Source organism: Bombina bombina, chromosome 1 (assembly GCF_027579735.1).
Source record: "Bombina bombina isolate aBomBom1 chromosome 1, aBomBom1.pri, whole genome shotgun sequence".
NCBI classification, from domain to species: Eukaryota; Metazoa; Chordata; class Amphibia; order Anura; family Bombinatoridae; genus Bombina; species Bombina bombina.
The window spans coordinates 1,127,306,022-1,127,324,232 of NC_069499.1; the positions used below are offsets into that span (position 1 = coordinate 1,127,306,022).

At 42.4% G+C, this 18,211-nt stretch overlaps 1 protein-coding gene across 1 annotated transcript in view; it reads right to left on the reverse strand.

Annotated features, from left to right (window-relative positions):
• The window catches only part of LOC128645416 (collagen alpha-1(XI) chain-like), a 256,246-nt gene that overhangs the window by 220,062 nt on the left and 17,973 nt on the right, over positions 1 to 18,211 (reverse strand). The window contains exon 2 of the mRNA XM_053698409.1: positions 9,295 to 9,460. Coding sequence (XP_053554384.1) covers positions 9,295 to 9,337 — 43 coding nt within the window. The 5' untranslated portion in view covers positions 9,338 to 9,460. The remainder of the gene's footprint in view (positions 1 to 9,294; positions 9,461 to 18,211) is intronic.

Below are 18,211 nucleotides of genomic sequence, written 5' to 3' on the forward strand. Positions count from 1 at the left end.
ATGCGCTTGACCATCTTAGTTTTAAGATGCTCATGCAGAACATATAAGGACCAGTAGTGTGTATCACCGTGGAGTGCCACCTTGCGGTTGGCAGGCCCATGTATGTCAGTGAGTCTGGCTTGGGGTTGGGATGCCCTAGCTGACATATCAGAGGTAACAGGCTCTGATGACCATTGTAACCTTTCCTAGCAGCCTCTTTATCCTCTGTCAACCACCTAAGCATCCTGTACATATGTTTATGCCCATCAGAAGATTATGTGAAACCCCTAAACCCCACTAACAACTGAGCACTCACTGGCCTGTGTCCCCGTCCTGGTTGGTATAGCCACCACACCCTATGTCGATGAGCGCTCATCCTCCGACACAATGGAATCAGCACTGCTCTCCGTTCCTCTCTCCAGGTCACTCCCTGAGTCTCCTGAGCTCTCCCCCTCCCTCTATTCACACTCTGATCACGCCTCCCTTCAAGCACTCTTGACACACATGGGCACTTGCCCCACCCTTCTCTCGCTTGCACACTCTGTTCATCTTCAGAAAAATCCTCAATTTCGTCACTAAAGTGCACTGTCTTAGGGGCCTGGGAAGAAGGCATTCTACGACTTCTAGTTGACACCATTTCCATATCTAGACTATGGAATTGGGATGGGTGACCCTGCTTTATTGCGGATCTAGTGACCACTTTCCTAGTGTTAGCCTGTGCTGCCAAAACACGCTGGGGCCTAGTGTCCCTAGGCATGCCCTCAATACCATCCATCCTGCCATTAACCATACCGAAAGCCATGCCTGTGGAATCTGAGTCCACATAATCTGCCAAATTCACACTAGACCTTTGAGGTGCCTCCGCACCTTTATTTTGGCCTATAGCGGCCTTTGCCGACGATCGCGCACTTGCACTTTTATTGGCCCCTTTTTGCATGCTTCCTGATCCCATTCCGGTCCCATCTTGCCCCAAAATAGCTCAGCTGCCTCCCTTCTTATCAGCACTATGCCTCTGTTCCCCCTGTGATAGCTGCGCGTCCACTGCCCATTGAGGCCTACCTCCCCCGGAGCTAAAGTCCCCCCAACTCGATGCTCTCCTCTTCACGGCCGGGAGTCGAATGGCGATTCGGAAGTGACGTCACCGGAAGTACCGCTGATGGAGGATCCAAGACTGGAGAAGCCACCGGAGGGGCACGTGGACCACCGGCAGATGGACCTTGGACCACGGACGACCTGCCCAAAGCCCTGGGAATTGCCGCCGCCAGCATCTAAAAGAGGGACACCGCCGCCATGATGGATTCGCTGGACAACGTTGTTGAAGGCCCATGTAAGGCCCTGGCGCTCCCACTATGCCCACCACGGATCGCAGGGAATTGTATGGTCCAAGGAGAAATGGGAAAGTTACAGGAGGTACCGGTGACCACATCGCCTATAATTTGTGAAGGCCCAGTCTGGGCCATAGGGGCCCAATAACTTGGACGCCGCATCCGAGAGGCTTAAATCATCTTGTGCCCCCCAACCACCCTCCGGATCAACGGCCTCCAACAAGGCCAGATCCAAAATTTCAGGGATAATCGTGGAGCTGTCCCCCTCACCAGACCCACCCTGGGAAGGAACATGGGGGGATAAAGTAATGGATTATTACCCACTGCATCAGGCGAAGGTGCGATCCATCCCCCTGCGTCACTTTCCTCCACGACTTCTCTGTCTGCAGATTCCTCTGGGGCCTCCGTGAATAGTTTTGGAGGTACTTTTACTCTCTTGGAAGGCTTAATGTGGAAATTTCAAAGAAACAAGCAGAAAGAGGATTTGAACTTCCTGTACAGGTAAGCCAAATCCCTCCTCTTTAACTGCAACATTTGTTTCACACACACACAAGAACACTTCCACTCCTCCGTCCTGGCCTTAACCATTATGTGCATTCCAAGCAATTTGCCTTACATTTCCTTTCTGATATATGTTAAAGTGAATGTAAACTTGAGCATACTCGCTAAAGTCATAGGATAGAATTTAAAAAATTAATAAGACTTTCATTCATCAAATTTGTAGTCTATACTGATCTTCTTAGATTTTTACCTTTTAATGCTATAACGATAAGCGCTGTTCTTCTGCCCACCATATTGACCAATTGATTGACAGATGACAATTCTGCAATCCACTAATCGTGGATTAGTGGATTGCAGATTTATCATCTGTCAATCAATTGATCAATATTGTTATATCATTAAAAGGTAAAAAATCTAAGAAGATCAGTATAGAGTACAAATCTGATGAATGAAAGTCTCATTCATTTTTTTAATTCTATCCTAGGCTATGACTTGAGTGAATATGCTCAAGTTTATATTCACTTTAAGATAGTAGAAATAGCAATAACATGAATATTTATAATTCAGTACAGTATAGCAAATATATAATATATAAAAAATAAGGCAGTGGGCGTGTAAGGGGTATCTCATATGACTCTCATCCCTTTCTTTATTTCTTTTTCTTTTTATAGATATATTTTTTATTTGAGGTTTTTAGAACATACAATTGACAGTTGCCAAATCTTAATTACAGTGATATCAGGCTTACAAATTATTTAAAGGGATACTAAACTCAAATTTTTTCTTTCATGATTCAGATAGAGCATGCAATTTTAAGCAACTTTTTAAGTTACTCCTATCATAAAATGTTCTTCGTTGTTTTGCTATCTTTATTTGAAAAAGCAGGAATTTAAGCTTAGGAGCCAGCCCATTTTTGGTTCAACAGCTGGGTGGTGCTTGCTGATTGGGGGCTAAATGTAGCCACCAATCAGCAAGCGCTATCCAGAGTGTTGAACCAAAAACGGACCGGTTCCTAAGCTTAGATTCCTACTTTTTCAAATAAAGTTAGCAAGAGAATGAAGAAAAATTGATAATAGGAGTATATTTGAAAGTTGCTTAAAATTGCAAGATCTATCTGAATCATGAAAGAAAAAATTTGGGTGTAGTATCCCTTTTTCTTAATAAAAACATGGATAAAGACATTAGATACTTTAGGATTGAGATAGGTCATGATATTTTAAACTACTTTGCAATTGACTATTATCATCAAATTACTTTGTTCTCTTGGTATTCTTTGTTGAAAGCTAAACATAGGTAGGCTCATATGCTAATTTCTTAGCCCTTGAAGGCTGCCTCTTATCTCAGTGCATTTTGACATTTTTTCACAGCTAGAAACTGCTAGTTAATGTGTGCCATATAGATAATGTGCTCACTCCCGTGGAGTTGTTTAAGTCAGCACTGATTGATTAAAATGCAAGCCTGTCAAAAGAACTAAGATAAAAGGGCAGTCTGCAGCGGCTTAGATACAAGGTAATCATAGAGATAAAAAGTGTATTAATATAACAGTGTTGGTTATGCAAAATTAGAGAATGGGTAATAAAGGGATTATCTATCTTGTTAAACAATAACATTTTTAGTGTAGACTGTCATAAATACCGCGTAATTTTGCTACTAAATGGTTAATTTGTTTAGCCTGTGTGCTAAAAACATTTGTATTTTTTCAGAAGAAATGTGTTTCTCTGTTTTTCCCTTAGATAAGCCAGAGCCCTCGTAAATAGTTTGTAAGATCCACAAGAGAGAACTTTATGGCCTAGGGTCAGTTTATTTCCCCAACCTGTCAGCACCGAGAGTGATGGAACACAGTGCCTCTATCCAGACACTAACCTGAGACCATTGACAGGACAACCAGCCTTCCAAATAAACATACTTTTATAAGTCATAAGGACTCAGAACCATAAAGAATGCAAAATATTATTATTATTTAATATTATTATCAAGTATTTGTAGAGCGCCGACAGATTCCGCAGCGCTGTAAACATAGTCGGTATACAGGATAGCTTTTGTAGGGATCAAGTGGGTAGAGGGCCCGGCCGAGAGTTTCACTGTTGCAGTCGGCTCTTATGAAGGCGATCTGCAAACAACTGTGCTCAACATACTACCAATCTCACCCCCCCCTCAAAAGCTCACAATCATCCAAAAAACCCCAAAAAAAACCTTCCCTTGATCCAACCTCCCCATCCAACTACCGCCCTATTTCCCTACTCCCTCTTGCCTCAAAGCTCCTCGAAAAGCTAGTATACACACGGATTGCCTATCTGTGTAAATGAACTAGATATACATAACATAAGTTATAAGATGTTATAAGTGACCATCTTTTCTTGCTAATCTCCCTGGCGCAGACATCTATAACAGTATTAGGTTCTGTTATTTCTCCTTTTTATTATAAAAAATGTTTGCTTGTGTTATAATTCTTTTTGTTAACATATTTTTATTACTTGTTTTGCTTATAATAAATATTTACCTTTATCTAATATTTAAACCATGTTACTGAAAGAGACTGGTAGTATTAATACTGTGTTTTTTAGATTAGTTTTTTGTTAAATTGTATTCTAGGATTTAATTTGTTAGTTTGGGTTTTCCTTAAGATTTCCCATAAAATAAATCTTAAGTTGTGGCAGCTTAGAGATAGTTTAGTGAGAGTGGCATTAAAGGGGAGTTTTAAAGGGACACTCAAGTCAAAATTAAACTTTTATTAGTCAGATAGAGCATTCAATTTTAAAGAACTTTTCAATTTACTTCCATAAAAAAAATGTGCACAGTCTTTTTATATTTAAACTTTTTGAGTCACCAGCACCTACTGAGCATGTGCAAGAATTCACAGAATAAGCGTATATGCATTTGTGATTGGCTGATGGCTGTCACATGGTACAGGGGGAGTGGAAATAGACATAACTTTTATAATTGTCAGAGAAAAAAAAATCTACTACTAATTTGAAGTTCAGACAAAGTGCTATTGCATTGTCTTGTTATCTTGCATTTGTTGATTATGCATGTAGAGGATAGTAATGTAGAGGTAGTAAACTTATATAGCAAAGTAAAAAGCATCCTTGTCTAATAAATTGCATTGTCCTCTGGCTTTTGAAGATTTAAGAGAAAATATAAGTGAAAAAGCAAGGGTAAATGTAGTTTAACGATATAGGGAGCAATACAGACATAGCGTTTACAGTCTGGAGTTAAGAAATATCTTGAAACATGTAGTACATTAAAGTACATAGATAGTACTACTTGATTAAACAAAAGAAGGTGATTGTGCAGGTGCTAAAACATGAAGAATAGGGAGCTAGTGTGATGCTATAATGCTAAATGTGAGGATAGCCATGCAACTAAGATAAACCCGAGTTAAACTGTGGGCTTTCCATTTTCATATGGTAATATCTGTTTCAGAGGGGTCTTCTGATTAATCATCAACTAAATAAGCCCTTGCTGCCTCGGCCACTGACAGCTAGGCTGTAAATATATATACCCACACAAGAAGTAGTATGATAACATCAGGTGAAAAAAAAATGCAAAATCCAAAGCTATTTATAATAATCTATTGCCTACCCTATTGTAATAAATTGGGTCAAAGTCATATTAACAAATTAGAGCATGGGAACAAAAAACGTGAAAAATAGTTAGGATCTACCCTCAATCTATAACAAACTATCGCAATAGCTTAATGGGATATAAAAAACTATTTTTTTCTTTCATGATTCAGATAGAGCAGAGCTTTCCAAACTTTTCATGTTGGTGACACACTTTTTAGACCTACATCATTTCGTGACACAGTATTTCAGTTGTACTAGCAAAAAGGAGGTTAAACTAGCTTGTTTTAAGAGATATGGACACGTAAATACATTTAGTTATTATATAATTTATGTATAAGTAACAGTATGTATGTGCAAGAATTTAAAAAAAGTTTAATAACACAAATAACTACTTATTATTTTAATGGGATGTATGAGGTTGATGGGATGAACAGTTTCTGAATATTTGGTGTAATATTAGATAAAGACACTCACATTTCATCATCAAGCATTTTTGATTCCACTTCCTATCCATATATCAAGAGCAGGAGCAGCAATGCACTACTGGGAGCTAGCTGCAAAAAACCCCCACTGACTTCAGCTCAGCATTTAAGCTGCCACCCTCAGAGCTCGGTGAGTCCGATTGACTACTGCCCACGCTGCAAACACACTGCTGTCCCACTCACTGACTACACATGCAGTCACGAGCCATTTAAGGAGACTACACGTGCAGTAAGGAGCCAATGTGCCCCCAAAGCCGCCAATGGCAATAGTTCCAGTTCCCACTGAGCTGCGCCAATAGGTTAAGATGATCTGTGACCCCCTAGGTATCAATCACGTGTCAACCATGTGATATGAGTAGCAAGCAGACGGAAAGTAAGAACCCAAAAAAAAAAATTAAAAAAATTTGGGCTGAAGCAGGGACACACCTACACACTGCTGCCGACACACTAGTGTGTCCCGACACACAGTTTGGAAAGCACTGAGATAGAGCATGCAACTTTCTAATTTGTGCAGTGGTAGAAGAAAGAAGAAGGTGCCACAATAGTGCAACATCAGTGATGTTAACTCTTCACACACATTTACAAGTTGTACTTACTAGAAGCAAGGCACTTGAGAAGTGCCACAACAGCACTCTGGACTCTTATTAGTTGCCCAGATAGCTATCCTCTCGCTGGAAAGATGGTGCAGATATTCCATAGTCCGGATCAAGGTGATAAATCCAAATTGAGCAAAAAACTGTGGGTAGTTCGTAATTCAACTGTTCGTTCCCAAAGATTACCGCAGATAATTCAATCCACAAAAAAGTTGTGATAGCCGATATTGTAAAAACAACTATGGCTTTATTTAAAAACAAATGATCCCACACAACGTGTTTCCCGGTCCACTGACTGCTTCATCAGGTCTGTAAATAACAAATGAAACATCATAACTTTAAAAACAAATCTCGGCGTCTATTGCTGAATAGTACGCATGCGTATGCCGATACCCAGACCCAATCTCAACCGGCTTGCATTTGATTGGTGCAAAATCATGGGTGTGTAACAGCATACCCTTCTCTATTGCTATCTCATTAAGCTGCATAAAAATCGAGAAGAATATAGCAGAAAAGGGCTCAACCTGAATGGATGATTTGAATTCCATAGACACCGATCTTCTAATAATACTGATCAGGTTTGACAGATCTCTCCTCACTGGCAGGAACGGGGAGACATCAAGACCGATATATTTGGGTATCGATGTACTAAAAATATAATGAACCTTCTAGCTAATGAGCAAATAACAAAAATAAATATAAAAATATTATAAATAAAAAATGTAAATAGTAAAAAGGAGCTGGTTAAGTTATACGCTCCATCCCGCCAGATATCGTCATAAGCATACCACCGTAGTGAAGTAAAAATATTGTATATATATCACTATTATAAAGTAACAGAGATTGCCCATAAAGTGACAAAATAGACATATCGATAGGAACAAAACATTATATATTATAAAATACACTATATTGTGTGTTCAAAATACAATACCTCCATAAAATGTGGATATATATAAGAGATATAATATATAACATGTATATAAGAAAATCCAATATTATAAAAGGCATGAATAAAATAACAAATGATATGCAACAAATGAATAAAAATGAATACATTTGAATACATTTTGCACCAATCAAATGGAAGCCGGTTGAGATTGGGGCTCCCATTGGTCCGGGTATCGGCATACGCATGCGTACTATTCGGCAATAGACACCGAGATTAGTTTTTAAAGTCGTAATGTTTCATGTGTTATTTACACACCTGATGAAGCGGTCAGTGGACCGGGAAACGCGTTGTGTGCAATCATTTGTTTTTAAATAAAGCCATAGTTGTTTTTACAATATCGGCTATCACTACTTTTTGTGGACTGAATTATCTGCGGTAATCTTTGGGCACGAACAGTTGAATTACGAACTACCCACAGTTTTTTGCTCAATTTGGATTTATCACCTTGATCCGGACTGTGGAATATCTGCACCCTCTTTCCAGCGAGTGGATAGCTATCTGGGCAACTAATAAGAGTCCAGAGTGCTGTTGTGGCACTTCTCAAGTGCCTTGCTTCTAGTAAGTACAACTTGTAAATGTGTGTGAAGAGTTAACATCACTGATGTTGCACTATTGTGACGCCTTCTTCTTTCTTCTACCACTTCACAGATTCCTGCTTTTGAGCCAATACGCTTTTGGAAGGAGTTTTTCAGCCTCACGTCACCATCATCATCATTGGGACTCACTGGATTTGAAATTACCCTGATTCACTTGGGATGTTTTCCAGGACTTTGTCACTATATCCTTATAGTGATCACGTTTGTTTTTGTTTTATATCTTTTTTTACATTTTATTTTATATTGTATTAATTCTATCAGTATTTTATCACTCTCATTTGAGCGTTTGGGTTTCTTACATATTGTGTATATATAGGCATATTTGGGTCACCACATATTAGTTGTGCAACAGCTACTATTATTGTAGTTTGAAATATTATATATTTTTTCCCTTTTGATTATTTATATCACGTTATATATATTAGGTATTTAATTGCTCTGAATGTTGGACCACACTATATTCTCAACTATTGTTGTACTTCAGCCTCACATTCTGTGAGTATTGTAGCACCAGCTTTTTTATTCCCTTTTGGCATATTTTTCATCCTTACTTTCAATCTTTAGTGGCGCCTCTAACACATCATACCACAATAACTTTCTAATTTACTCCTATTATCAATTATTCACAATAACTAATAAAATAATATTAACCCCTAATCTGTCATTAACCCACATCGCAATATACCTAATAAATGTATTAACCCCTAATCTGCCATTCACCCACATCGCAATCTACCTAATAAAACTATTAACCCCTAATCCGCCATTAACCCACAATGCAATAAACCTAATAAAACTATTAACCCCTAATCCGCCATTAACTCACAACACAATAAACCTAATAAAACTATTAACCCCTAATCCGCCAAACCCACAAAACGCAATAAAACAAATAAATCTATTAACATCTAATCCGCCACACCCCCACAAAGCAAATAACTAATAAAATTACTAAGCCCCCTAACCTAACACCACCTAATTAACCCCAATTACCTAAATTAAAAATTAATAAATTACAAACAATTTAAATAAAAAAGCTAACATCACTTAAAAATAAAAAAACTAATTTTAAATTAATTTAAGATTAAAAAAAAAAGTCTAACATTACATAAAATAATAAACCAAATTATCAAAAATAAAAAAAATTAAACCTAATCCCAATGAAAATAAAAAATTTGTGTAGGGCCCAGTATGGGCCTGTAGCAGGCTAAGGGTTAAGGCTGTAGGAAAGTGGGATAGGAGATAGAGGGTTGGGTTCTAGGTGCAACATTGTTGCAGGTTAGGGCAGGCCCCTCCTTACCTTGTAAAAGTTGAGGTTCCCCTCCCAACTTCCTCTTCTCCATCCGATCCAGGCTGTGAAGTGTTTCTTTCTCTGTGCTGCTCAGTTTTTCTCCTTTCTCTGACTACCATGCATCGTTCAAGGCGTTCAGTTCTTCCACCTAGACGCTATCAGGATAATGCAGAAGCTGGAAAGACAAAGGAAAGATAAGTACACAGAAAACATTTGCTGATGATTTAGACTACATCCCTCGTACACAAAATCAAGCTGTTGTTGTGGCACAAGTTCATGCAGCACCTTCTCAGGAGCAAATCACTGAAGTTAGGGAAAATTTAGTGGATTTGGTACCAGAATCACAGTTTGTGGGAGAGGAGGTTCATTCCCCCATATCTAATTTAGAACAGCAGCAGCACTTTAATCCTAACCAATTTGCAAACCTACTACATGCTGTGCCATCTGCAGATGTTCCAGCAGTTTCTAATTTCTTGAGCTACATTGCAGCAGCAATGTCTAATTCTGCCTTTGCACATCTTTCCACAGGCCATGTGCAATTGCAGCATGCGGTTCCACAAATTCAGCAAATTGGGCCTGGCCTATCCAGGGATCCCCATATTTCTGAAAATGTGCCTCCTGGCTCCGTTTTGCAAATACAGGCCCCTGGGCCTCATTTGCAATTACAATCTGATTTGTCCCTGCAGGCTCCTAGGCCCGCTTTACAGCAAATGTCTCCCCAGGCACCTGGGCCCATTTTAACACAACATGGTTTATCTCAAAGGGCCCCTAGGCCCGACTTGCCCCCATTGGTCTCAGCTACGCGCCCGACTTAACCCCTTTGCTGCCATCCCTGATTGGTTCCAGGCCCGATGGGGCCCACCGCGTGCCTACCGCCACACTACCGCCTCATCTCATCCCAGCCACATCCCACCGCGCGCCTACCACCACCCTACCGCCTCATCAGATGACAGCAGCATCCCTCAGTTCAGGCCCAAGTCCGTTACCGGAGCCTCCGGTAACGCTTCTTCAGGCTTCAGGGCCTACTTCCGGTTGCGCATTTACATTAGCCGTGCAACCGGAAGTAGGCGCAGGGACTTCCGGTGCGGCCATTCACTACATCGGCGGCACCGGAGCAGCAGCGGACCCTCATGAGCTTGAAGGTGAGCACCATGAGGGAATGTTGCTTCAAGGGGGACACGTAGCGGGTGGGGAAGGAGGGCAGCAGGCAGTAAACCCACCCGGTCAGGGTGTAACAGGACATGCGAGCAGATCCATTATTAACAGAGGGAGAGGCAGGGGGGCAAAGGCGGTAAGGAGAGGAGTTAGGATTTCAAACCCTGCACGTAGGAGTTATGTGAGAAGGGGGGGTCAAGCCACTATTAACAGGGGTTTCAGGCCTCTACAATTTATTAACACTGCACAAGCCATGAACATGCATGAGCAGCAATCTCATAATGCTGTGACTGATATTGGGACTTCTGCTGTTGTGAGTGATATTGGGACTTCTACTGTGGTGAGTGATATTGGTAATACGATCAATGCTGCAGGCATGCATGCTATGGGAATGAATGCTGGGCAAATTAATAACTCTGTGGGAATGTCTAATGTTGTAGGACTCAACAAAGCTTATGCTGCAGGAATGTCTAATGCTGGGTGTGCAAATCAGGCAGTGGGAATGCATGAACGAATGAGTATGGAGGCAGGCTGTGCACAACCTAGTTTTAGCTCAGCAATAGGTAGGCAGGAGGGGGCTACCATTAATTTAAATGCATTAGTTGAGCCACTTAGGCAACAGTTAACTTCATCCCTGACTGCTAATGTGTCTGCACCTTTAAACAACTTCCAAAGTGCTCGCAAATTGGTTTCTCTTTTACAGGGAGTACTTGCAACAGCTCCAGCATCGTCAGACGCAGCAGTCGCCATGAGTTCAGCAGACGTGGTCATGCCGGATACATCTGCAGCGCAGACATCTTCCACCCCTCAGCAACACCAGCAGCCGGGGGCGGATCGCAGCACCCAGATTGCACAGCCGGGAGTGTCACATGGTGAGCGTTCTGTTTTTGTACATGAACAGCAAGACACTACTGACACTTCACACACAGACACAGGCTCTGATAGCGATACATTGTTAGGCTTACAGGGGAAGGGACAGAAAAAAATGTTCAGCATGATAAAGAAAATTAAAAAAGGGTGTAGGCGCAGCGAAACAACAATCTAAAAAAATTAGCGCACCTGATGCGTTAAGCTCACCCCAACAGGCAAATGCCAATGCGGATTTGCAAGCCCTACCCCCCATCAGAGCAATCTCGGAGAGGAGGGCGGCTTTATATGGGGATGCCAGCCCTGGTGAAATTTACTCTTTGCACGCACATTTGCGGAAAAAGACAGTTAACAGAATTCACCAAGGGAAGTACGTAAATATTTTCGATTTGTCTGTAGAGGCGTACAGGCAAAAAGAAAAGAGTGCGGAAGGGACTGGCCCAAAGAAATTTAAACGCCCAGACTCATTTGATGAGTGGCTACAATGTTTCAGGGTTTTCTCATCGTGCTATTTGGAGAAGTACCCTTCTCAGAATTTAGCCATACTAAAATATAAAGACACCATACACTGGATCCAACGTAATCGTGGGGAAGGTGTGTGGAGGGAATACGACTCCGAGTTCAGGAGAAAAAGGTCAGGCAACCCCTCTTTAACTTTTGACTGCACTGACAATCAATTATGGCAGCGTATGGATCCCCATAAGGGACCTGCAGCCCCGACTTCATCTTCGGCTAATCAGCAGTCCTTTCGGAATGCAAGGCTTCGAAGAAGGGGGGGGCGCCTGTTGGGCATATCAAGAAAAAAAGTGCGATAAGGGCAGCGCATGCATCTTTAGACACACATCCTGGAATCGAATGCAACAAAAGAAAAGATAGTGGCAACAACAGTAGAGCTCCCGGATCATTTACTGCTCAGAAGGGCAGCAACTCCAGTGAGGGTCCACGCGCTTAAGCCTTGGCTGTTGGCCTACCCAGATCAGGCCACAGCGCGAATGCTATGGGAGGGGTTTTCATTTGGCTTTAGAATTCCACTTTTTCAAAGGGTGCAGGGAGTGCATATACAGAGAAATTTGATGTCTGCATACCAAAACCCAGAGGTGGTATTGGAAAAACTCAATAAAGAGGCTCACCCACCACTAAAAAATGTAACCATATCACCTTTGGGTGTGGTTCCAAAGAAAGATACAGGAAAATTTAGACTTCTCCAACATCTTTCATATCCTAAAGGCACTTCCGTCAATGACGCAATTGACCCCCAGCTAATCTCCGTGCGGTATCAATCATTTGATAGCGCTCTGGACTTGGTTAGACAGGCTGGAAAAGGCGATCTACTCGCAAAATTAGACATCGAGTCTGCCTTCCGGTTGTTGCCACTTCACCCTTCAGTCTTCCCACTTATGGGATGTAAGTTTCAGAGTTTGTACTACGTGGATCACTGCCTCCCTATGGGATGCTCCCTTTCATGCGCGCTTTTTGAAGCATTTAGTTCCTTTCTACACTGGGTGGTTGCCAGAGATACAGGCAGCGATTCAATAGCGCATTACCTAGATGATTTCCTCCTCGTGGGAGGATCTGGCTCAGGTGAATGCCTTAGTCTAATGAACAGCATGCGCGGAATAATGGACAAATTTGGAGTACCTCTGGCAGAGGACAAAACACAGGGCCCCGCGACATGTTTGTTTTTTCTGGGCATCGAAATTGACACATTGGAAATGGTCTGTAGATTGCCCGCTGACAAAATTGACGCAATGTTGATGGCGGTTCGAGCGGCCGTTTCAAAAAGGGCCCTTTCTTTGAAGCAGTTGCAATCATTGCTAGGGCTCCTTAATTTCGCTTGCAAGGTCATACCTATGGGCAGGATCTTTAATCGTAGGTTAGAAAGACAACTGAGTGGTGGAACAAAACCTACTCAGAGGATCTGCCTCACGGTGGACCTGCTGGCAGATCTGAGAGTCTGGGAGGTTTTTCTTAAAAACTTCAATGGCGTGCGTGTCTGGCGGTCAGACCCCATATCTAGTCAACTGTTGCATCTTTTCACAGACGCGGCAGGATCACATGGATATGGTGCTTACTTCCAGGGGGAATGGAGCACAGAGCATTGGCCGGCCTCCTGGCCCCATCTAGGTCTTACCCGTAACTTAACCCTCCTGGAGCTTTTCCCCATAGTCCTGTCAGTGGAACTCTGGGGTTTGAGATTCTCTAATAAGACAATCATATTCTGGACGGACAACACCAGTGTTGTCTTTGCGATTAACAACCTGTCGGCCACCTCGGCTGTTGTGGTGATGCTGTTGCAGCACTTGGTCTTGAGTTGCCTGGAACTCAACATTCAGTTCCAGGCGAAGCATGTGCCAGGTGTCAATAATGTGGTAGCAGACGCCTTGTCCAGATTTGAGTGGGACAATTTTAGACGCTTAGTTCCTAATGCATCACCAGTGGGTTTACTTTGTCCTGCTTTTCTTTGGCAGCTGGTCGCTCCTGGGTAGCTCTGTTGCCAATGGTACGTTCTTCCTTAGCCCCCTCCACGTTGCGCACTTACTCGAAGCTCTGGGACGAATGGGACCAGTTTTGTCGGTCCAGGGGCATGGACGCTGCACAAGGGAACATTGCATCTCTGTGTGATTGGTTGGTGAGTCTTCACAACTTAGGCACGCGTCAGGGTTCCCTCCAGTCAAAATTAGCCGCGTTATCATTCTTTTATAGGGCATTGAGTTTGCCAGACTCAACTAACTCATTCTTCATTCGGCAAGTGGTAAAAGGGTGGGTCAGGATTTATCCCAGGCTACCTGATTCTAGGGAACCCATTACACAAGACCACCTAGATAAGCTGGTATTGTCGCTTGATAGCTCATGCTATTCCCCATTTGAGGCATCGCTGTTTAAGGCAGCTTTTGTGCTGGCCTTTGCGGCAGCCCTTCGGCTGAGTGAGTTAGTAGCCCCCTCTAAGCTTGCGGTGGGTTTCGGAGTTCAATTGGAGCACGTGAGAGCTGCCGTTGACTCCCTGCTCCTTTTTATTCCACGCTCAAAAACTGATCAGTCAGGCAGGGGCACTTGTCTACACATTGCGCCCAGGCCGAGCAGTGTTTCTTGTCCCATAGCTGTTATAAACAATTATCTAGCTTTGCGCCCCTCATTGCCAGGACAGTTTTTGATCCACGCTGACGGAACGGCTTTATCTAAATACCAGTTTGGTAGGGTTTTGAATCAAGCAGCGCTGAAGGTAGGCTTAGACAGCAGTAGAATTGCCCCTCATTCCTTCAGAATAGGGGCTGCGACGCAGGCAGCAAGCGTAGGACGCTCAGGCGATGACATAAAGCGGATGGGGCGGTGGCGCTCAAATTGCTTCAAGAAATACGTCCGCCCGATTGTTTAATGGCAATTTTATGTGTGCACACACTAAAATATTTGTCTCCACAGGGGCACACCAGGGAGCAAAGTGGATTTGGATTGTGGGGCATTCATTCATCCACTGGGCTTCGATTCGTTGCTCCTCACTTCCATTGGGTCAGAATCTAGGGTTCCCCCTAAGTAAAGCATCGATTAGATGGTTAGGAAATAGGGGAATGTGCTGGCCACAGCTTGCGGAAGTAATTTCAGGTGCCCTCTTAAGATGGGGAAAACCGCACCTCTTAATCCTTCATTGGGGGAGAACGATGTAGGGTCCATCCCTGTCCTTGAACTAGTCATGATTATGTAGTCAGACATCGGCTGGCTTCAGACTCCCTGGGGTAGTTCTCGGCTGGTCAAATATAGTTCCCCGCTTGCATTGGAGGCATATGTCGACCCATACGGCGGCATATAGGATTAGGAAGAAAATTAATGCAGCACTATCCAAAACCGTCACGGGAGCAGGTGGCTTCGTGGTACAGCACAAAGCCATCTCAGCCGACAGAACTGAGCTCTATCGTAGAGATAAGGTCCATCTATCAGACATAGGGCTAGATATTTTTATAAAGGATATCCAGGGAGCTATTTCACCCTTCCTGTAAGTCAGGTTGTGGTGGTGGCGGCAAGAGCATTATTAATGCTCCTTGTGGCGGGAGGTCACGGTCCTGTTGCACAGGAAAAGGTCGCTAGGGGTGAGTCATGGCCATAAAGGGGAGGGGTGGTAGGCCTCAAGTGCACGTGGGGTAACCTCCCTCTCTCCCCATTGGGGGATGGTCACGTGATCTCTGCAACCCCTCAGCGTCATTTCCTTTGAGCAGAGACCCCTCTGCTGCTCGTTCCCGTTGGGCCGTTGACCTCCTTGCTGTTCTGGGCTTATATAGCTCTATGCCGCCATTTCCGGTTCTGTTGGCTAAAAGTTATTAAGTTAGTTTTAATAAAAATTTGACCTGTGACGGCTAAAAAAAATTCCCATTAAGAAGTGTCTGTGTCTTTATTTATGATGGTTCATGGTTATACAAGTTACTAAGTTAAGTTAATAGTTAAGTTAAGTTAAATTGTTCCCCTACACTCCTGGAAATGCCCCGGTAAGCATTTAATCCCTTAAGTTCGTGTAGGGCCCAGTATGGGCCTGTAGCAGGCTAAGGGTTAAGGCTGTAGGAAAGTGGGATAGGAGATAGAGGGTTGGGTTCTAGGTGCAACATTGTTGCAGGTTAGGGCAGGCCCCTCCTTACCTTGTAAAAGCTGAGGTTCCCCTCCCAACTTCCTCTTCTCCATCCGATCCAGGCTGTGAAGTGTTTCCCCTCCCTCCCGATTCCCTTGTCCTATACAATGGCGGCTCTCGTGCTAATGGCAGGGCTATGGCTAGTCAACCTAGGCCTCTGATAAGTCCATAGCGGTAAATTTAGTAATCTCCCATCTCTGACTACGCGGCTAGATCGGCTTGGTAGCTGAGATTCCTTCTTAGGTGGAGATTGATAAATTACACCCTGGCGGCAGGAGGTCACGGTCCTGTTGCGCAGGAAAAGGTCGCTAGGGGTGAGTCGTGGCCATAAAGGGGAGGGGTGGTAGGCCTCAAGTGCACGTGGGGTAACCTCCCTCTCTCCCCATTGGGGGATGGTCACGTGATCTCTGCAACCCCTCAGCGTCATTTCCTTTGAGCAGAGACCCCTCTGCTGCTCGTTCCCGTTGGGCCGTTGACCTCCTTGCTGTTCTGGGCTTATATAGCTCTATGCCGCCATTTCCGGTTCTGTTGGCTAAAACAACTAACTAACACTGCACTAACAATCATGCAGTATCTGATCTGCGCTATATTATTATTGACCACATTCCTAGATGTGCCAGGGGTGGGGAGAGGGCCAAACGACTGCTACAGTGTGAGTCCCAATGGATTTTCTATTTGGATACTATGTATCCCAAGGGACTAAATGTACACTTGGATTACCAATGTTTCCTGTATCTTTCATTTGTGCTCTGTCTCTAACTATGTACTTAATGTTGCTGCTCCCCTTATGAATGTATTTGATGATCTGGTGTGTTGCCTGTGACATTTGTTGGGGGTCAGAGTGATAACTGATTTCAGTATTTTGACTATGTACTTATTTTTAAGATTGTAGGTAGCAGGCTATTAATACAACAATTGCAGAAGTGGAACCCATCTGGGGTCAGATCCCCTTTAAGTGCCAAGTTACATGTACCATGGATGGTAGGAATCAAATGAATGGCTAGTCTTAGGCTGATTAGGGCTCTTGTGATTTCTAGCTTTATAATCATTAGGTGTCTGTGTTGTGTTACACGGACGCATGGGGGCTCTGACGTAGATGATGCACAGTGGAGGTAAGGTGTTATAAAGTAAATGTTTTATGTGATACACTGTAAGTGGTCTGAGGACGGGGGAGACCCCGAACACGTTCACCTTAATAAATAAGTAAGGTTATTGAAATGGAGAGTGCCTTCTTTGTTTTTTTGTATATATATATATATATATATATATATATATATATATATATATATATATATATATATATATATATATATATACATACTGGAAAATAAGAACACAAAGTGCATCCACGATTCAAGGTAAAAATGTATGTAACATTTATTAATGCTCAAAATCTATTGCACTTACAAGAAATAAAACAAATGAATGCCTTATTAAAAGCCTTGGCGCTCTCTCTGTGAGAGTTCAGCTCCACATGAACCAGCAGGTAGCGACCATTGCTCCCCTTGTGTCACTGTATACCAAATTGGAAAGTTTGTAAAAACCTTTTTAAATTCCTCTTTTTAAAAGTGCAGACTTTGTAGTTAGAGGTAGACCATCCTGTCTACACGTTTCGTTTGGCTTTAGCAAACTTCTTCAAGACGCTGGATGTAATGTGTGGTTCGTATCCCCTTGTTAAATAGAGCCTTCTAAGCTCCGCCCCTTCCTGTTACTCGTCAGACTAAGCGAGATGTAAACACAGCACATCCAGTAGCCATGTGCTGTTGCGGCGTGTCTGCTAAGTCGTCATGTTTCTTGAACTCTTCTTAGTATATTAGGCAGCGGTGGTGTTACGTCCTTACTGTGTTTTATGATAATTCATTGGTAAATCTATGCCACACAGTTTAATTATCAATAGGGACATATGCCACACTGCAAAAACGCTAAAAAAATATATTAACATTATCCGGATATAAATACATATACATGTTAAAATCTAATATATACGTTTTCTGCATACATGATTCTAATAATTTCCTGACCTTTAAAATAATACATAACTATATAAACACATTAGTACCCTATACAAAACACATGAATAATTAAATACAAATTAAAATCATATTTTATTTTGCATACACACTACTACTACCACATTAAAAACCAATCCTTCTATTTTACTTCACTACACCCCGCATAATTATAAACTAAGTCAAAATGTTTACATTTTTATGACAGGTGAATATTTTATTACACTGTTCAATACTCATCTTATCCTTTGGTATAATGCATAAAAATGTAAACATTAATAACACA